Raw genomic sequence first — 21,746 nt, forward strand, 5'->3', positions numbered from 1 at the left:
CTTATATAGCCCATTATCAACCAATGGCAAAGAAAATCAAGCGGAAGGAGGGCGGGGCGGAGCGGCGCGACGCTGGGACGCGACTTCCCGCTCCGGAAGGCGGACTCACAGCGCAAGCGCAGACTATTTTGAACCGGGAGGTTGATTTTCGGGTTTAACCCGGCTGCTCCGACTCGCGTGCTTTAGTTCAGTATTTCCTGTCAAGAATGCTTGCTGGAGCGCTGGGACGCGGCCGCGGGCCACATATGTGACTGTCTTACCGAGTCGCAGGTGAACTTGGGCCGTTTCGTCGTCTGAGTTTCTCTTATTGTAGGACAGTTTGTGCACCACATCAAGCCTAAGTGTTCAGTAAACAAAACCTGGAGGAACTATTACCAGCATGTAATTCAGATTTCAAGTGTTCACTTACGGAAAGTTTTCCCGAAAAAAAAAGACTGTACACTTGAGGTTGTTAGTTTTTGGTAGACCCACCCCCCCCCCACAAAAAAAATGCAGTTTCTATCTGTAGGCCATTAATAAAGATTTATTCCATCCAATACAATACCATGCAGCCACTTAAAAATAATGAAACTTGGACTGGGATTATGGCTCAGTGGCAGAGCACTTGCTTAGTGTGAGGCACTGGGGTTCAACTCTCAGCACTGAGTATCAATAAAGGTCCAATGACAAAAAAAAATATTTAAAAAATAATGAAGTTATGTTCTGTGATACCAAAAATAATTTTTTAGGGATGAGGACGATTATGAAGGTTTAAGTCCTGTGCTACTAAAAGATTACCATAAAGAAATAGCAAAATTTAAATTATTAATAATACAGCAGATCTCAACCCTGGTTGCACTTAGAATCTATTTGGAGAGTTTTTAAAGGTATAGTGCCCAACCCCAGATTTTTTTAAATTTTTTGTTTAGTTTACAAATAGCTCCCAGATAATTCTATGTGAAGTTAACCTGAGGACCACATATGATGTAAGGGCATTGGCTTTCCCCGCCCCCTCTTTTTCTAGTATATTAATTTTTTTTTCAATGAGGAACACAGGTTTTCAAATTGAAACAAAACAATACAGGGCAATGGGCAAAGTTTCAAATGCCAGATGGAACTCCTAGTCACTTCATTTCTGAGCTTCAATCCCATGAGACATGAGAGAAAAAGTGAGTTATCCTTGGGGCTTGGAATGTGTTCTAGGACCACTTGCCACTGGAATCAGGATTTCCAGTAAATTTCAGTCTTATTTCATGTTTGGAGAAAATTAAGCTATTTCTTCTGTTTATTTGCACTCCCACCCCCTCAAAGCAAAACGAAACACTACCCCAGAGCTCCAGTGACTGAAATTCACCAGGTGTAAGGCAGCAAATCCACATGGGAAGTCCATACATCCAGATTCATCTCTGCCCCTCTTCCCCAAGGGGCCTCACCTACAGGTTCTCTGGCCTCAAGGGTCAAAGGAGACTGAAGAGATCCTGAGGACATGGAACAGCTACCATGTCCCAAGTTTAAGAGATAGCTACTTTCAAATCTTAAGTGCTTCTCCCAGCACAGGGCTCACAACATGGAGATCACCACACTGGTGGTTTGGGTGCCACTATGAAGCCGGGAACTGCTTTATGCTCTCCTGTAGTCCTACCCAAATTATTTTAAATAGGATATTTTAATTTAAAACAAAGTATAAACTTATTATAAACTTATAAATCATTAAATATATTTATGCTATGGGATGAAGCATGCCCCCAAAATACATGCTGGAATTCTAATCTATAGTAGCTGTGGATGTGAACTTTTTTGGAAATAGGGTCGTTATGCATTTGTAATCAAGCTAAAATGAGGTCCTGGGTCTGGGTGACTAGAGTCCTTAAGAGAGATATTTGGACATGGAGAGACATACCCAGAGAAGAAAACATGAAGACAGAGGTAGGGGATCAGAGTGATGCATGTGTAAACCCAGGAACACCAAGGATTGCCATCAATCACCAGAAGAACAGACAAGAAATGGTTCTCCAGAACCTTCAAGAGAGCATGAAGTAAATGCTCTGCTTTATCTCCAGAACTGAAACAATTTATGTTGTTTTGGTGATCCAGCTTATGGTTAATTTGTTGATATAACCCTATGAAACTAATACAATGTTCTAGAAACATTTACTCACTCAACCCTCACTACCACCCTAGGAGGTAGAAAATATTAACTATTCCCATTTCCTAGGCACAATTTCAATATGTCTAAGTGAAGTGCTATGTGGATCAGAACCCAAGATAACCACAAGACCACACAACTCCGTCTGCTCCTTGGATAAAGCAATGACTCATCTAAATTTGAAAGAAAATACTTGGATAGCCCCAGTAGAAGGGGACAATAACAAGTGTTGAAGGGGATGTGGAGAACCTGGAAATTCTACACACTCCTGCTGGGAATGTAAAATGGTGCAGCTGCTTTGGAAAACAGTTTTTGAAAACTTCCCAAAGTATTAAACATTTACCATTTGGTCTAGTAATTCCACTCCTAAGTATATGCTCAAGAAAAATGAAAAAAAAAATCCCAACACTTGTACATGAATATTCATGGCAGCATTATTTACAACAGCTTCAAAGTGAAATTAACCCAAACATTCTTCAATTCAAGAATGGATTAATAAAGCACAGTTGCCTGGCTGGTCCTAGAGTTACATATGTATAAACTCAACTAAAATGTCATTAAAAAGGTTAAAACCAAAAAAACCTTATATTTGTACTGAACATGTATATACTCTTCTTGTCATTATTCCTTGAACAATGCAGTGTGTCAACTAGTTCCAAAGTATTTACATTACATTTGATATAAATTATGAGTAATTTAGAGATGATTTAAAATATAAGGGAAGATGATGTAGGTTATATGCAAATATTATGCCATCCTATATAAGGAAGTTGACCATCCATGGGAGGCCCTGCATAAAATCTCCATGTACACTGTAGGTCAACCATACATGCATACAATAGAATGTTATTTGGGCATAAAAAAGAATAAAGAATCAAACATGTCACACCATGAATCAACCTCAAAAACATACTAACTGGAAAGAAGCTAAATACAATAGACTTCACTATTATTATATGAAGCGTCCAGAAAAGGTGAATTTATAGACAGAAAGTAGATGAGTGGTAGGCTGGGGATGGAAATGAAGACTAATTATGAATGGGTATGAGAGATCTTACTAGGGAATGAAAATGTTCACAACTAATTTATGGTGATGGCTACACCTTTCAGTAAAGTTACTGAAAATCACTGAATTGTATACTTGAAATAGATGAATTGTATAATATGTAAAACAAGGTTATTTTTTAAAAATTAGGTTTTAATGACCTATATAAGTTAACAACCACCCTAGAACTAATTTATTATTTTCAAACAGAATGATAAATATACTATTTAAATTTTACAAACAGCTTTCAATGATAAAGAATATTACTTTATTAATCCAAACTTTAGTTGTGGAAAAAAGCCAGAACAGCTTAGAGTTGAAACAGTACAGGGGCCAACACCAAAAATTTTTCTTTGGACATTTAGAGACTAGGAAGTTACTATCCCCATTCTCCAGAGCCTCTGAGAAGATGATTAGGAACCAAATAAATGAAATATTTTCTTCTTACACCTGGTATACTTCAGACAGTCTTCACCTGGTAGACATCACTATGTCTCTTCTCAGATCTAGTCTTCCCCATGTAGAGCTCCTTAGACATGGAAGGAGGCCTACAGTTTCTCCGGATTATGATTCCTTGCCCCAGCACATGCTCAAGGAGCTGTAGTGTAGGCAGGTGGCTAAAGCAGAACCACCTGGCAGACATCTCTCTGGAAATGCCTTTCAAGTAGTTTGCAGGATGTGCGAACCTCTGTCCCAACTTTTTAGTGGGATGTGTTGTGCACTGGTGATTCCTTTTCTGGGAATCTGAAGCCTCCAGGCAGGTCTCTCCTTCAATGAGGGACTGAAGGCAAACATGTTTCTTCCTGGCTTTCCAGGTAGGACTTCACCAGACTCCAGATGCTGAGATAAAGCAGTGCTTGACAGGAACCAAGCAGGACAGCAGATTCCACCCTTTCCTGGTCCTCTCTTATCAGGACTTTAGGCCCATTTTGGCCATCATCTCTTCATAGACCGTCCATGCCATTGCTGCCATCAGAGTTCTGCGGAGGGCCCGGGGGACACTGCCTTGAAAGAAGCCACGCAACCCATGGTCCTAAGATGAAAATAAATGTCAAAACTCCAGAAATAAAGTAGTAATATAATTAACTATCCATCTGGCACCAGAGAGTCTCTGTTGCCTTGTTTCTGAGTCTTAGTTTCTAAAGTATATGCCATATCTATGAATAAGACCCGGTGGTACACACCTGTAATCCTAGTGGCTTAAGAGGCTGAGGCAAGAGGATCACGAGTTCAAAGCCAGCCTCAACAAAAGCAAGGTACTAAGCAATTCAGTGAGATACTGACTCTAAATAAAATACAAAATAGGGCTGGAGATGTGCCTCAGTGGTTGAGTGCCCCTGTATTCAATCCCTGGTACTCCACTACCACCACAAAAGGAAAAAAAGATAACTAATGAACTTTAAAAAATGTTTTTTGACCAGCTGTGATGGTGCATGCCTGTAATTCCAGCAATTCAGGAGACTGAGGCAGAAAGATGCATATCAAGGCCAGCCTCAACAATTTGGCAAGATCCTGTCCCCAAATAAAAAATAAAAAGGGCTAGGGATGTAGCTCAGCATGGAGCAGCCCTGGATTTAATCCCTGGTAACAGAAGAAGAAAAAAAAATCATTTTGCATACCTGCTAGGCTTTAAGCCTATTCTATCTAAGAGAATTTCTTAAAAATCTTTTTGTTTTATGTTTTTGAGTGAGGGGTGCTAGGTACTGAATCCAGACTTGTACATGTTAAGCATCCTCTCTACCATGAGCAACACTCACAGGCCCCCTACGTCATGCAAGATTATTGTGTATAGTTGTATAGTCTGTACACTACACAGAAGCACTGAGCCCCAAGTAGCAGATGAAATCCATGCCAAGGTTTGTTTGCCAAACCTGGATCCTGAATACAGGCTGAAGGAAGAGTAGGCTTCTTACCATTTGTCTATCAGGAGGGAGTACTTTTTGTAATTCACTGTGTGCTCCTGGTAGCCCTATCTGTATAAGAATTAAAGGCAAAACACCTCTTCATTTTTTTAGGGGGTAACAGGGACTGAACTCAGGGGCACTCAACCACTGAGCCACATCCCCATCCCTATTTTGTATTTTATTTAGAGACAGGGTCTCACTGAATTGCTTAGTGCCTTGCTTTTGCTGAGTCTGGCTTTGAACTCCTGATCCTCCTGCCTTAGCCTCCTAAACCGCTGGGAGGCATGTACCTCTGCACCTAGCAAAACACCTCTTCTTTCTCCCTCATAACCTGAAATGATTTGCAATCTCACATATATTGAAAAATATATTATTGTTATACTTCATGACTTTATGTACAGAGAATAAGAAAGCAGACAGCCTAAATGGTATGAGCAGTATTAGAGTCACAAATTCACATTTATTTTTAACAGGAAGATCTGGTGTGTGATAACAGTACTGTGTTCCAAAACAGCCAATCCACTGGTTTTTAAATAGTGCTTTAGTGCCTTTTATATCTTTTATAACATTTTATTTTCAGTACCATTTGTATTAGACCAAACAGCTAGAACATAATATGTATGCTTCTTTTCTGACTATCTTTTTTCCTATGTCCTTAATTAGAGTACTGAGACCACCCAGACGTCCTGTTCAGCAGATCTGGGCTATAGTCAAACAATCTGCATGTTGATGAACAGGGGATCCTAATATAGGTGCCCCTCCCCTCAAAACAAAAACAAAAACACATAAGCTTTTATGGTTCTCAACCTTGGCAGAACACTGGGATTACTGGGACCTTTAAACAAAACTTTTCTGATTTTTTTTTCTTTTGGTGCTGGAGTTGAGCCCACAGTCTTATACATGCTAAGCACATGCTCTACTACTGAGCTACACCCCAAGCCCCTAAAAAAATAGTTCTGATACTGCCCTTCCACTAGATCGCTGATATCTTTGGCCTAGATTTTGACCTGGGAATGCAGATTTCTAAAAGCTTCTCAAATGATTCCAAATGAATGAAGGACAAGAACTACTGCTTTAGAGAGAGATCCTTATCCACTACAAGAAACTATACTCATTCTATGGTCTTACTTTGAAAATGATAGTTACTGCTTGGCCTATCCACTGAAACTTCACTGGGGAGAGCTGCATGTGGGTCTTGATAACATCCGCAGGTTGAGTTACCAGGGAGGCCAGAATACCAGCAAATATCCCACAGCTGAAATTTATGACAGGAATAAAGACTGCATCCAACTGGTCTGAAAGAGAACACACATAACATGGAATTACATATCTCATATTTATCAGATTTATCAGATAAAACTCAGTGTAAGTTGTCCCTTCATTCTTCCCAAAATTCAGAAAGATGTAGATTCAAACAAGTTTAAGGATTAAATATTTGAAGGTGCAACTAATGGGCTTAGGTTGTAGCTCAGTGGAAGAGCGCTTGCCTAGCATGTGTGAGGCACTGGGTTTGATTCTTAGCACCGTATATAAATAAATAAAATAAAGGCTCACCAACAACTAAAAAATATTAAAAAGAAAAAGGTGTAACTAATATCCAAGTGATACAAGTTATCCATAATGGGTCAAGCACAATGTCATGTGCCTCCTGATATAAAAACTGTATCATATCCTTGGTCCACTTGCTAAAAATAAATAACTAAATCTAATCACTGAAAAAACACATTATATAAACCCAAATTTAGGTATAGCAACTGGCCTCTATTCTTGGAAATAAAAATTACTACAAAGTACACTACTGGAATGATTAGAGAAATCAGAATATGGACTTATGTGTTCAAGAATTTTACCTGTATTAAACTTCTTGAATTTGAAAAAATAGATGGTTACATGAGGGCCTGTCCTTGTTCTTAGGAAATACACACTGAGATATTTAAGGGTAAAGATGAGTCATGTCTACAACTTACTCTCAAAAGATTTAAAGATTTATATATTGTATTGTTCTTGTGGCCTTTCTCATAGGTTTAACATTATTTCTAAATACCCAATTTAAAAAATTTTAGGATGGATTGAAAATTTAAAAATACACTTCCAGGCGTGATATTGGCACCAAAATAGACATGTAGACCAATGCAAAATAGAAGACACAGAGACAAACCCTCATAAATACAGCTATCTCATACTAGACAAAGGCACCAAAAACATACAGTGGAGAAAAGATGGTTTATCTAACAAATGGTTCTGGGAAAACTGGAAATCCATGTGTTACAAAATGAAATAAAACTCTCTCATCCTGTACAAAAATTAACTCAAATTGGATCCAAGACTTAGGCACAGAGACCTGTACCTCATAGAAGAAAAAGTAGGCCCAAATCTTCATCATAGCAGCTTAGGACCTTACTTCCTTAACAAGACTCCTAAAGTACAAGAAATAAAATTAAGAATCAATAAATGGGATATATTCAAACTAAAGAGTTTCTTCTTAGCAAAGGAAATAATCAATAATGTGAAGAGAGAACCTATAGAATGGGAAAAAATCTTTACCACAAGCACCTTGGATAGAGCACTAATCTCCAGGATATGTAAAGAACTCAAAAAACATAACACCAAAAAAAACAAACAACCCAATCAATAAACAGGCTAAGGAACTGAACAAGCACTTCACAGAAAAATATAATCGATCAACAAACATACAGAAAAATGTTCATCATCTCTAGCAATTAGAGAAAAGCAAATCAAAACTCCAGTCAGAAAGGCAATTATCAAGAATACAAGCAATAAAGAGTATTGGCAAGGATGTGGGGGAAAAGGCACACTCGCACATTGCCGATGGGACTGAAAATTGATGCAACCACTTTGGAAAGCAATATGGATATTCCTCAGAAAACTTGGATTGGAACCACCATTTGACCCACTATCCCACTCCTCAGTCTATACCCAAAGGACTTAAAATCAGCATACTACAGTAATGCAGTCACATCAATGTTCATAGGAGCTCAATTCACAATTGCTAAATTATGGAACCAACCTAGGTGCCCTTCAACAGATGAATAGATAAAGAATATGTGGTACACATACACAATGGAATATTGCTCAGCCTTAAAGAAAAATGAAATTATGGCATTTGTAGGTAAATGGATCGAACTATAGAACATCATGCTAAGTGAAATAAACTAATCCCCAAAAAACAAAGACCAAATGTATTCTGATAAGCAGATGCTGATCCATAGTGGTGCTAGCGGAAGAATAAAGGAACTTTGGATTGTGCAGAGAGGATTAAGAGGAGGGAGGGACGTGAAGAAAGGTAGAATGTGACAGACATTTTACCCTATATACATGTATGATTACACCACGGGTGTGACTCTGCACCAAGTACAGCCAGAGAAATGAAAAGTTGTGCTCCATTTGTGTAAAATGTGTCAAAATGTATTCTACTGTCATGTATAACTAATTAAAACAAATTAAAAAAAAAAATAGAAGGGAGACCAGTAGAATAGTAGAAGGGGAACAGGGGAGGGAGGAAAGGGAAATACTGGAGAATAAAATTGATCAAATTATACTGTTTTATTGTATGCATGTATGAATATATAACAAATTCTGCTGATATGTATAATTATAATGCACCAATAAAAAGGGGGGAAATACACTTCCAGGGACTATGGATGTAGCTCAGTGATACAGTACAAGCATAAGGCCCTGGGTTCAATCCCTCGCACAAACAAACAAACAAAAATTCACTTCCATGCTTTATTGCCTTCATTTTCTGTTATAAAATAAAGCTGTGACCTGCAGGGTCACACCTCCTGCGGCTTGGGGAGAGACAGCTAATCTCCCAAAGCATTCTAACTGCAGCAGATCACCAGTCTGGATGGTAGGCATTCCAGTTTCCCTAATTAGCCACAGACACTTTACTGAATGCAGGTGCATTCTACAGAACAACTTTCTACATCTTGCTCTGCTTGGGTGGATGTTTACAACTTACAGATTTCACCCACATCTAGTCCAATATAAGCTTACTGGTGAGGTGGGCCTAACTGAAACTCAGATTTGGCAGCTTTACCTCTACCCAAAGGGAGGACTCAAAACAACATTAACTAGAAACACAGCAAGGATGAAAATAATTTTTTTTCCTTCAAACTTCTAATCCATCAGTGTTTCTCAAACTTGAATCACAATAAGTCTTCTAAAAAGATACACCTCACAGGTCTGTACCCCAAAGTTTCTCATCTAGGAGGCCTTGGATGGGACACAGGAATTTTACAATGTACTGTTTTGGGATGTACTATTACAGAACCTCTGCAAAACACATGTTATTCCTTACCCAGTCCACACCAATCTGCCAAATTATAGTAGCATCAGTACTCTTTGATTGGAGAGCATATAAACTCCAAAGGGCAATGGCCAAGTCTGTCACACCCACCTTTGTGGCCCAGCACTCAGCCCCAAACCGGACACAATCTTAGTATGGCTCAGATCCTAAAACTGGTAAGAATAACAAACAGAATAACAAAAGAATAACAAATAAAACAGCAAGAACCCAGTGTCTCAGGGATACCTCTTTTCCACCACACCTTCCTTTATCCTTACCATGGAGCACTAGGCCTTTGGTCTGGCTGTAAAACATCAGGTAAATTCCTGAAAAGGGTGCATCACGAAGGAGAGTTGCTGACAGGCCGCTGAACAGGCCTCGGTGTCCCTCACTGCGGTAGATGCTTCTCAGAGCTGTGTAGATGCTCTCATAGCCATATTTTCCACTCTGCAAAGGGAGCACAGATCCAGTGACTGATATAGAGGTCTTGCACTGGAGCAGTGACCCCAGCTGACTTTTCAGGTTATTCAGCATCACCAAGGCACTAATGGGCTCTAGCTCACACATGGCTTGGCCTGCCTACACAAATGAGTTCTGTGACCACATCCAACTCTAAGTTGGACTATAAATCAAGAGTTGACACTAGTCACTAGTCACTTCCCAAGAACCCAGTGGCTCTGTGTACCAACCCTGAAGTCTTAGAGCTATCAAACTCACCTCATAGCGTGTCTTGATCACTGTGATAGGTGACATGCAGACCCCTGCAACAGAGCGAGAGCTCATACCCAGCATGATCGATTCCAGGGGAGTAGGGGGATGGCCTCGCAAGAAATACTGCTTCAAAGAGTAGAGAGTGCCAAAGTAAATTCCAACGCCAGGGACACATCTCACGATGGACTGCAGAAAAGGCCAGAGGGAAGAACAATGAAATCAAAGAGCCAACACCATTAGATACTGTCTTAGCTGGGTTTCCCCAAAAGATCCCAAGATAATTTGCATGCAAGTAGTTTATTAAAGGTGCAGAGAAAACACCAATGGGAAGTGGGTAAGAGAGACAGGAGAGATGGCAGCTAATAAAGGATGAACTACAAAAGCAGTTACAGCTGTGGGCAACTCAGTCCCTTTGGGGAACTCTGGGAACCAGTGAAGAATACACCTCAGAGTTAGTCCTCCATCGGAGGGGAGAGGGTGAAGTTTAAACATCAACCCATTATTCAGTGGTTGAGGACTGTGTGGGTTGGGGTAAGTTTTAACACCTTGGCAATCCTAGCAAAGTGAGTCCTTAGGGCTAGTAAAAGCCATTAGAGAAAGAAATACAGGTGTGAGGTTCCAGCCCACTTTCAATGATGTGGTAAGGGGCAAGAATACACTGAAAGGCAGGCAGAGGGAGGAGGTGGGCCAGCTATTTCTGCTGCAGACTGTGCTACACTAACAAATCATACTCAAGGTATACAGGTACAATATTTCCTTGAGCCCTCAAACAGAAGTTAGTGACAGTACAAGAGATGGGTGGGAAGTGCAGTAGTCCCCTCTTATCTGTGGAGGATATGTTTTAAGACCCCCAGTGGATGACTGAAACAGTGGATAATACCAAACTCTACAAACAGTATGTTTTTTCCTATATTGTATATACATAACTATGATAAAGCTTCATTTATAAATTAGGCACAGTAATAAAAATACAATTATAACACTGTAATAAAAATTATATGACTTGGTCTGGATCTCTCCCCCACCCCCTCAATACAGCTTACACAGTACTCACCCTCCTTCTTGTGATAATAGATGACAACGCCTACCTCATGAGATGAAGTGAGGTGAATGACAGAGTATAAGGCTACTACTGACGTTCTGACAATAGGTCAGAAGGAGGATCATAGAGCCACCAACCTCGATGGCTAAATGTCAGGAGCAGATGATATCAATGGTTGGGGAGCTTTGATAGTTGAAGGGCTTTTTGCCAAAATCTTTTGGAAGAACACTGTATTCAAGAGTTATCTCTTTCTCACTCATCCAAGTGTTGCTGCAGAGGCTGTCATCTTTTGGTGATGAACTGGGTGACTTTAATGCTGTGTTCTCTCCATAATTTTGTCCTTTAATGTCTGTGCAATTCAAAACACTTCAGCAAATTTTAATAATATCCATGTTGTTGGCTCTGCTTCAGTTTCTTCCTCTTCTTCTTCCTCTGTTCATGACTCAACAAGTGTTTCCAATTCCTCATTAGTTAACACATCTTCATGGCCTTCAATGTTCTTCCACTCCATCAAGCACGTCCTTCCATGATTTATGCCATGGTGCCTCTTCTACACTTTCACGAATACAGATCATCTTCTTATAGGAGAGCCTGGCTTCATCAAATTGTTGCTTTCTCCTTAATGAACTTCTTCAACTCTGCCAGAAATGTGGCAGCAATTTCATCAGCAGGTACAACCTCTGGTGCAAGTCTTACATTTTTCAGTCCAAACCTATCTAAATCCATGTAACCATCTCTTACTTTCAGTAAATGGCTTGCTGTCATTCATCACAGGGGACACTTTGCCGAACGAAGTCTTCCTCTAGGTTCAGTGCTTTCTGGTGCAACATACTGTTATCAATTAGAACATGTTTTTTGTTCATATCTTCCACTCACAAATTTAATGCCTTTTCAATCTGCACTAAGTACTTCTCACACACTGTGTCTGTAACTTTGCAGTTTGAAATGTGACAGCAAAACTAGAATGAATTTCTTTTTCCTTCTTCACAACTTCAGATAGAATATTCACTTTTGCCATAGCTGTTAGCAACCTCGGCATACACTTTTTTTTCTTTGCTTATTAACTCACGAACTTTTACCTTTTCACTCAAAGGAAGAACTTTACAGCTTCTCTTTGGCATATCCCAATTGCTAGCATCATTGCTCTTGCATTTTGGGGCCACTATTAAGCACATAAGGATTACTTAACATAAATACTGATTCCCCAATAGTCAATCTGATTCCTGACATAGCTACTAAGTGACTATAAAAACGGGTGATTCACCTATAGGGCTGAGCAGTGAACAATGTGATATTTCATCACACTACTCAGAACAGTACACAATTTAAAATTTATAAATTATTCACCTCTGGAATTTAATATTTTTGGTCTGGGACTGACTGAAACCACAGAATGTAAAACCATAGATAAGGGGAGACCACTATACTCCCATCACTTCTAAGGAGCTGGTGAGGTACATGAGACATGACTGGTTACCAAAGAAAAGTGCTGCAAGAGAACCCAGACCCAGAAGGTGGCTTACAGGGGACATCCCTTTCCAAAGGCCCCAAAGACTCTCAGTGCGAACCACCTTCAAGAATACAGCCAACATGCCAACACGTCTGGACCTGAAGGCAGACAAAAGAAGAGGAAAAGTCACTTAGATCACTTCCTTATAAAAAAAAAAATCTCCACTCAAAGACTTTGTATTTACTCTTTCCTAAAACACTTAGGAATCCCTATAATGCATCATAGAATTACTCTTGACTTCCCATGTGTTCCTGGTTTGACAAATGTTCATCTGTCCATTCACACGGCAAGCAATGGAATAACCTCCCATTTTAAATATACTTTATATACTTCCTATAGTGCTGAGCTCTATATAGCACAAAACAGTCACAAATGATGTTATTTGTAGAAAACCACTCCCTATCAAGCAGTACAGTTAAGACATCACAAGCTAGCACAATAAAATGCAAATGTCACTGAGGCAGATCCTCTGGAGCTGCACAGGAAAGGATCCCACTTAATGAACAAGAAACATCAAATATAAAAAAATATATATTCACTGAGAACACTATACACGAAACACAGTTGGACACAGCTTGTGCTTCTCTTTGAGCATCCAACAGAATGGACGTTGATTTAACTGGAAAGATGATCCAGTGCCTGAGAAATGGAGCCCAGTGCCTCAGTGAAATGTGGAGCAGCAGGCCCTACCCGTGGTCTGAGGGCTGGAGAGTCTGCAGGCGTGTTTTAAGGAGATCCAGGGGCTGGAAAAGGAGGGTAGAGCAGGTCCCACTGATGGAGCCACACAGGAAAGCCTTGATCACTGGATGTAACTGCAGAACAAGAGAGCATTGTGTCAGCAGCTCTGCTAGCACATTATGCACCTTTCTCCACAGCTGGGCCAGTAACTCCAGGCTAGTGCCTCATCTTTTTTTTTTTTTAAATAAATAAATGAATAAATAAATAAATAAATGACAGCAGAATGTATTACAATTCTTATTACACATATATACCACAATTTTTCATCTCTGTTTGTATATAAAGTACTTTGACACCCAATTCGTGTCTTCATACATGTACTTTGGATAATGATGTCTATCACATTCCACCATCCTTGCTAATCCCCTGCCCCCTCCCTTTCCCTCCCATCCCTCTTCCCTATCTAGAATTCATCTATTCCAGAGAAACACATGGCTGGAAATTCATAACACTGGAATGTTGCTGAGGATATTGTGCCCTACAAGAGCTATTCCTCTAGTCTTAGTGTTGCTAATAATTTTACTCCCTGAGCAAACAGACTGAGCAACATGTCTATTTCCATGCCACTGTCCACACTTACCACACTTTGTCCTACTTGAAAAATTACAGATATCTCTTTGCTTTGGAAAAGCAAACTCAATTGAGTTTAACTCTAAACTTTGGTTTCCAGGCTCCCTTGGCTATACATCCTATAGGATCAGGTCAAAAACAAATGAAACCTGAAGCTTAGTCACAATGTATGAGAAGTTCCATTTCTGCTATAATCTATGAATTTCCTTCATTTAAAACTTTCCCTTTCTCCTTCCCTCCCATCTCACTGGGACCTACAGAGGTGACAGATGGCTCTATAGATCAATAGCCACTCCTAGGTTTGTTGCCTCTACTTCAGCCCCGGCACTGTGACACACACTGGCTTATCTATAGGCACCATCTGGAGGAGTATAACTCCTTCAAAGACTAAATGTACCTCCCTCAAGCACAGCCCAGGAGCCTCAGCTCCTAGCATTGGTGCTAGTGTGACAACACTGTGTTCTCTTTCCAGAGCCCCAGAACCCAGCAGCACAAATGGTGGTGAAAACACACTTTTTAAAAAAACCCTCTTTTCCAAAGAAGACACTTGGCAAATTCCATCTAAAAAAGACCTTTTCCCTCATTTAGTAGCTTTTATACTACTGTAGCCCTAAAATACTGTTAAGATAAATTCAGTTTGCCATTATACATATCACATAATCACCTACAGGAACTGAAATATCTAATATGTAGTAATTGTTTCACAGAAAAAACAAATCATCACAAATTATATATATATATATATATATATATATATATATATATATATATATATATACAGAAAAGACAGATCATCCCAAGAGCCACCATGAACAAGTTATAACTGCAATGACTTAGAAAACCACTGGGGAGGTCTAAATAAATTCAGAAATTAAAGACTGGAGTTTACAACCATGTTGCAATAGCCCTGAAATGACAGCAGGTGTTTTGATAAGACAATAGGTAAAATCAAACAAAGGTTTATATATATATATATATATATATATATATATATATATATATATATATTTTTTTTTTTTTTTTTTTTTTTTGTACTGGGGATTGAACCCAGGGGTTCTTAACCACTCAGCCACATACCCAGCCCTTTTTTATGTTTATTTAGAGACAGGGTCTTGTTGAATTGCTTCGGGTCTCACTAAGTTGCTAGGGCTGGCTCTGAACTTGTGATCCTCCTGTCTCAGTCTCCTTAGCTGCTGGGATTCCAGATATATGCACCACGATGCCTGGCAAAGGTGTACATTTTGTCTGTATGGGCCCAACTCCCTCTTACCCAGAGATGTCTTGCTTTTCTGCTAACCAATATCCCAGGAGATCTGTGTTTCTCAGCCTCACCTGAGACTTTGCAGCATCAAGGAGTACTGCTGCTTCACACACTGGGCCTTTGCCTTCCATTGTTGGCTTCTCTTCTCTGCCTGGTGCTTCAAAGCCGTCTTTCCAGACCGATGCCTATATCAGCTTCACTCACACTTTGCCAGTCATTCCTTGGGCCCCCAGTGTGCCATCTAGCTAGATATCCTTCACTAAAGTGGTTCTGAGGGCTCACCAAGGACGTGCATGTTCTTTCCTGTCCTGTCCCTGTCTTTATCTTACTTAGATTCTCTGATGCATCTGATACAGATGATTGCCTCTCCTCTCAGTCTTGGTTTCTCTTTCTCTTTGTTTCTGGCTCTCCTTCAAAGTCTCCTTTTCCTTGACCTGCCACTTAGATATTGCTGCTCCTCTTATCTCCTCTGTCTGCAGCCCTCTCAGGGCAACTTCACACACATGCTAGTAACGCCCACATCTCTGGCCCCACTAACTCAACACCTCCTCCTTCAGTCTCATAAGAGTCTCAAACTCAATAGATGCAAAATGGAAACTTGGTCAACAGTTCTGCACACACATCTGTTTCTCCTCTGATCCATACTGGGATTCTCCAGGCATCAGGCTGGAAACCCAGAAGACATGAAGGCTTTCTTTGCCTGCAGCTTCATGACCATGTCCTGCTGGCTGATCCCTTGGTCTTCCCAGTCTGGCCCCTGTCAATCTAAAAGGACTCTAAAGAATACTGAGTTTATTGGTATACACCTATAACCCCAGCTACTTGGGAGGCTGAGGCAGGAGAATCTCAGGGATAGCCAAGGCAACTTAGTGAGACCCTGTCTCAAAAATAAAATAAAAATAGCTGGGGATATAGTTCAGTGGTAGAGTGCTTCCCTACCATGGGCAAGGTCCTCAAATCAATACCCAGAACTGCATTAAAAAAAAAAGAAAAAAAGAAATAGTGTATTCAGGAATGAGTAGGGGATTTGCAAATCTGCAATCTGTGTGCTATGATGGATCATAGACCCATTGGAGGAGGTTATTGCAAAGGGAAAAATTTTAAGGCAGAAGGAAGTCCACCATGTAAAGTGTTTTAAACAAGAATACTAGTATTTAAAAAAAATAATAAAATCATTAAAAAAAAAAAAAAAGAATCACTGGTCCCAGAGTTCACTGCAGGAGCTTCATTAGCTGACTGGCAGTATTGGCTGTTACTAGGAATTTGTCTTCATTGAATTGACCTTAACAAAGTTGTGTTTAACAAAGCTACTTGCAAGATTGTGGTTAGATTTGGCAAAGTCTCTCGTGATCGTTCTTGCTATAAGGCAAATAGGCACGAGGACCCTGCTGGCTCTCTTTAGTTTCATTTTGACATAAGTCACTCCATTTTGGTGCTAACTCCTTATATACTCCCATATATCCATCCTTTTGGCCTCCTTGACAGTTTCTAGTCTCAAGGGTGCAAAGTCAACCTCCAGGCCACTCCCAGAATAGCATTGGGTAAATCTCACAACCCCAGGAGCTATTTAAATCCATTTTACAGATCAAACTGAAGCTCACAGAGGTTGTGAATGTGTCCTAGGTCAGAGGTATTGAAGCCATTGGTCAAAACTCAAAATTCATGCTCCACTGAAGTGAAAATCTAGGATATTCAGGCTGATCACTCACACACCACTGCTGACCACTACTCATTTCCTCTTGAAATGCTTTTTGGGGGGGCTTCAGGTATTAACAGTGTCCATGGTTTCCTCCCACTTCTCAGGACACTCTCTTAAATGAAGACCTCCTTTATTTCCCCTGGAACCATGCTTCCACACCCCTCCCATGGCTTCAGTTACCATCTCCCTCAGGAGATTCAGGCCCACACAGTCACTTGCTCAGATGTCCCCCACACACCTCTGATGATATTTCCAAATATGAACGATCCCCACCCCTCACCTTCAACTTGCTCCTCCTCTAGGATGCCCCATCCCAGTGAATGCACTGCCATTTATCTACCCAGCTTCCTGGGCCAAAAACCCAAGCACCATCCACACTCCACACTTGCTCATTCACCTCCTGAACAGCGCTCAAATTTATGTCTTGTATCCATCCTGGCTCAGGATACATCATCTCTTGCCTTCTTGACTGCCAAAAAAATTACCTCTTTACCTCATCTCTTTGACAGGCTAACTCACACTCTACCCTGCAGCCAGAGTCATCTTTCAAAACTGCAGATCTAACCATAGTGCTTTTTGGTATAAAACCCTTCAATGAAAGAGTTAATGCTTTATACAATTTTAAGTTATCAACTTAAGAGGCTGGGGTTGTGGCTCAGTGGTAGAGCGCTGGCCTAGCATGTCCGAGGCCCTGGGTTCGATCCTCAGCACCTCATAAAAATAAATAAATAACATAAAGGTATTGTGTCCAACTACAACTAAAAAATAAATATTTTTAAAAATTTATCAACTTAAAAAAGAATAAATGTGTTGAAAGTATAGTACCAATAAATGTGTTAGAAACTACAAAGTATCCCTGGGCATGGTGGCACATGCCTATAGTCCCAGCCTGAGCAAATTTGCAAGAGCCTGTGTCTCAAAATAAAATATAAAAATGGCTAGGGATTTGGAGTGGTAGAGCACCCCTGGGCTCAATCTTTAGAACTAAAAAAGAAAGAATATTAGTCATTAGTACTTATTGAAATAAAAAAATTTTAAAAGTCAACACCCTTTTATTGCTCTACATTCCTCTCAGGATAAAGTCCAAACTGCGGGCTGCAAAGTCTTCATGAATCATGCAGCTCCTTCTTTATCATTTTTGTGCTTGCTCTCACTCTCTCTCAAATACAATTCCTCTGCCATAATGGAGGCCTATTACCTTCCTCTCACCCCAGAAAAACTGAGGTATTGTCTCTCTACCCTAATTCATCTACTGCTCCCTAACTCCCCTGCTTCTGGGTTCAATGCCCCCTCCCCAGGATTCCTGCAGCAGCACCCATGCCCATCTCCTTTATAACTAAGGGTCCATGACAAAAGATATGGTAACTCTTCTTCATGGTGGTATCTCAATAACTGGGCACAATAGGTGTTCAACAGTGATAAATGAAAGGCTCTTGTCACATAATAGGAAATGTGACATGCTCAAGGCCTATCCCTTGAGCACACATCCACAGGATAAAGTTCAGTGGGCTCAGGGTGCCTCATCCCAGGACAGGTTAATCCTCCTCAGCTCCTTCCAGCCCTTCTCCAGCCCTTCTCCCTCCAGCAGTTCTCTTAGGTGCTGCTTCCCCAAGGCTCCCTCTGGTATTGCACTTAATTTGTTTCAAGGCTGAAATCCTTCACCTCTGGACCCCGGATGACAAAAATTATCTTTTTAATATCTTTCATTTCACAGCACAGATTGGAACTATTATTGACTCAATATTTGTTGAATAAACTAATAAAGCCCATAATATTTATAATTTTTCAGGTCTATGAACACAGACCAGATGCTAAATATATTTATGCCAGAAGTATCGATTAACCTCTAGTAGGTAAACTAAAAAAGGCAGATAATTAAGATTTTGTCAATGGTAGATAGCACACCATTTGCGAGTGGACTTTTCTTTCTTCCCTCCCTCCCTCTCTCTTTCCCCCCTCTCCTTCCCTTCCCCTCCCCCCTTTCTGGTGGCCTTTTGCCCATGCTAAATATGTGCTTTACCACTGATCTACACCTCCAGCCTTCAAGAATAGACTTAATTTTTAAAAAGTGCTCAATTATTCATGGAAAATAAGATGAATAATTGATTTCTTTTTTTAGGTGTGAGAGGGATAGGGCGAATAAAAGAGAAAAGAACACAAACACAAAGGTAACAATAACAGTTTGCAAAGTGATTCTACAAATAATTCCTAATCTACAAAAATATCCTAAATCCAATTCAGATCTGGAGGTGAAGGCTGGAGGGATAGAAAAAAGGTAAGCAGATTTTCAAAATCATGAACGTAGAGCTGCTGCGGCTGCCTTTAAATTTCTTTTAAAAAACAAAAAAGCTAGCCACCTCATCTAGCTAGCTACCCAATTCCTAGGGCCCGCCCCCAGCATAGCCACACCCCCGCCTTCACCAATCACCGGCGAGGATTAGGAGAGAACGCTCTGGGGGACCGCCGGCCTCGCCCACCAACACCTCCGCCTCCACCAATGGCGGCTGAGCGGCTCGCAGGCTGCAGCCAGTACGGACCGCAAGGGGCGTGGCGTCTTTGGCGCCAGCGAATCCGCCTGCCACTGCTGGTCAAGAGGCTGCGCCCCGGAGGAGCCTAAGCGGTGGTCCACTGGCTTCCTGGGGCAACCCTGGGACGGCTCGCTCTGGCTACTACGGCTCCTCAGGCTCGGCGCGATCCCTGGCCTTGCTATGGTTCAAAGCTCTGCCCGGCTGCCCTCTCATCTATCGCTCCAGGACTCGCACTCGGAACAACTTCTGGTACCGTGCACGGTGCTGGGCCCGCGCGGGCACACTCCCCGACACCTCGTCCCGGCCGCTGCAATACCGCCGCTCTCCCCAGATGTCAACCCAGCCCGTCCCAGGGTTTGGGCGGCAGCTCCTCCCGTCCCGCCTTGCGTTAATCCCACAGCCCAACTTTACCACTCCCGCACGTCCCAATCCTGCGCGCCATCTGAGTGTGCCGAGGGTCCCCCTGGAGCCTCGAATCCGCCCGAGCTGGCGGCCTCGGAACCCCTTCCTTCCCTTCTCGCAGGCTCCTCACCATAAGTGTCTCCACCTTGTCTCCGACATCTTGGGGAGGCAGCAGCGCTGCGCGCACCTTCTGATTCATTGGAGAGGCGAACAGCGAGAGCTCGGGGTCGGGTGCCTCGGTGGCCGCGAGGCCCGGCCCTGGAGACTGTGGAAGGGAGATGAGTCCACGCGGTAGCCGGGCAACGCGTCGGGGTCTCCGGAAGAAGGAGCCCCGAGCTCCCAGCGCCTGGCTGGCCTGCGCGTCCCAGCTACGTCCACGCCCGGACTTTGCGCGGAAGCTACTAGCCCTTCTTCGTTAGCTCCGCAGGCTGCGTGACTCGGCTCTCCAGCCTACCTTACCCATCCCGCCCAGCCGAAGTCGGCAGCGCTAGAGGAGCACCGTCCTACGTGTACCGGGGAAGAGAAAGCCCGGTGAACCCCATGGAAAGGCACAGCCGGAAAGATTTCCCTTCCGGGTGCTTCGCTGGGTCACGCCCCTGGTGAGCGTGTCTTTAGTGCCACCTTGTGGAAGCTCATATAATTACCGCTGTTCTTGCCTGGGCCTGTTGAAGGAGGATTGCCAGACCCTTCGGCTGTGGCTCTCAACAGAGGATAGAGAGAGAGAGAGAAATTAGCTCAGGGGCGCTCTTACAACGAGCTACACCCCAGCCCCCTCCCTTTAAAAACCCAATGTGGCTTTTGCTTTCTGGGTTAGATGTTCAGGTCACGTGATGCTTTCCCATTCCAGGGATTGTAGACACCCTCTATCCAGGAAGACATATACAAGTTTGAGCACAGGGACGCTTCTTAAAATTTTATTCACAGCAAGGTTTGACACCTGGAGAAGTTTCTGCCATCAGAGTGAGGGCTAAAGTACACATGGGAACTGGAGTGAATGGGACCAACAGAATCTGCTCCAGCAGATGTTTGGTTTCTTTTTCTTCTCCCTGCAAGGGCAGGGGAGATGGGCCTTGTAGTCTTTGCAGCTGGGTCAGTTTACATGGAAGAAAATGACTATAAAGGCAAAGAATACAGGTGAATCACCCCCATGCTTCCAGGGAAACCAGTCCAGCAAGGTCCTTCTGCCTGCCTGGAGTCTAAGTTCTCACTTCTGATGCCAAAGCAATAAGCCTACCTTTACCCTCTGGAAGCCAGTAGGAGTAGAAAGGGGATATAGCACTGATATTCTGCCATTTTCATAAACCTCTCTAAGCTTAGTGCTCTCAGAGAGGTCTGTGGATATCTTGTGATGATCTCCATCCTTAAGGCTGAAATCTTCAGCAAAGGGGGAAGCCACCGTCTGTGCCCACCAATATGGATGGGCACAAACAGCAGGAAAAGAGAATTCCAATGGCCTAACCAGCAGCTTTGGCCTAGAGGATGATCCTGTTGCTGCTTTGGGCTTCACAAGAGAGAAATGCCCTTCCTCCTTCTGTGCCGGTGACCTTTGCTTCAAGTCTTATCACCTGGCCCAAAATGACTGGGCTACAAGAGAGCAGTAAATGAGGCAGAGGGGTATAGTACAAATTCCTGCATTTGGTCCTGTCGATGACCCAACAACGTGTATATTTACCTCAAATCCTTATTTGTCAACTTGAAGGTAACATTACCTAACCTCCCAGGATTATTGTAAAGAGCAAATAAAACAATGTATATAGAAGTGTTTCGTAGAGAGATAATAAAATGTGAGAAATCATCATTACATAGGGGCTCAGTAATTATTTGTAAACTGAGTTAATATTTATTTATAAGCATCTTGATCAGTTTTCTCTCAACCGTAGGCAGTGAAACATAGTTCATCAT

The 21,746-nt window shown here is 41.8% G+C and overlaps 1 protein-coding gene and 1 long non-coding RNA gene across 2 annotated transcripts; one reads left to right on the forward strand and one right to left on the reverse strand.

Annotated features, from left to right (window-relative positions):
* The first annotated feature begins 84 nt into the window (after window positions 1-84).
* LOC308644402 lies at window positions 85-4,261 on the forward strand. The gene is made up of 2 exons (XR_014020990.1): window positions 85-247; window positions 3,990-4,261. It is a non-coding gene; the product is annotated as an uncharacterized lncRNA (long non-coding RNA).
* On the reverse strand, window positions 3,420-21,432 carry SLC25A38 (solute carrier family 25 member 38). The gene is made up of 7 exons (XM_081285461.1): window positions 19,975-21,432; window positions 13,337-13,458; window positions 12,660-12,744; window positions 10,101-10,280; window positions 9,662-9,830; window positions 6,203-6,369; window positions 3,420-4,203 (listed from the first exon to the last, which is right to left on the reverse strand). The coding sequence occupies exons 1-7, from the start codon at window positions 20,041-20,043 to the stop codon at window positions 4,081-4,083; spliced, it is 915 nt and encodes a 304-aa protein (XP_081141587.1). The 5' UTR covers window positions 20,044-21,432; the 3' UTR covers window positions 3,420-4,080.
* Window positions 21,433-21,746: the final 314 nt, after the last annotated feature.

This window comes from Spermophilus citellus (assembly GCF_964194105.1).
Source record: "Spermophilus citellus genome assembly, chromosome: 3".
In the NCBI taxonomy this organism is placed as follows: domain Eukaryota; kingdom Metazoa; phylum Chordata; class Mammalia; order Rodentia; family Sciuridae; genus Spermophilus; species Spermophilus citellus.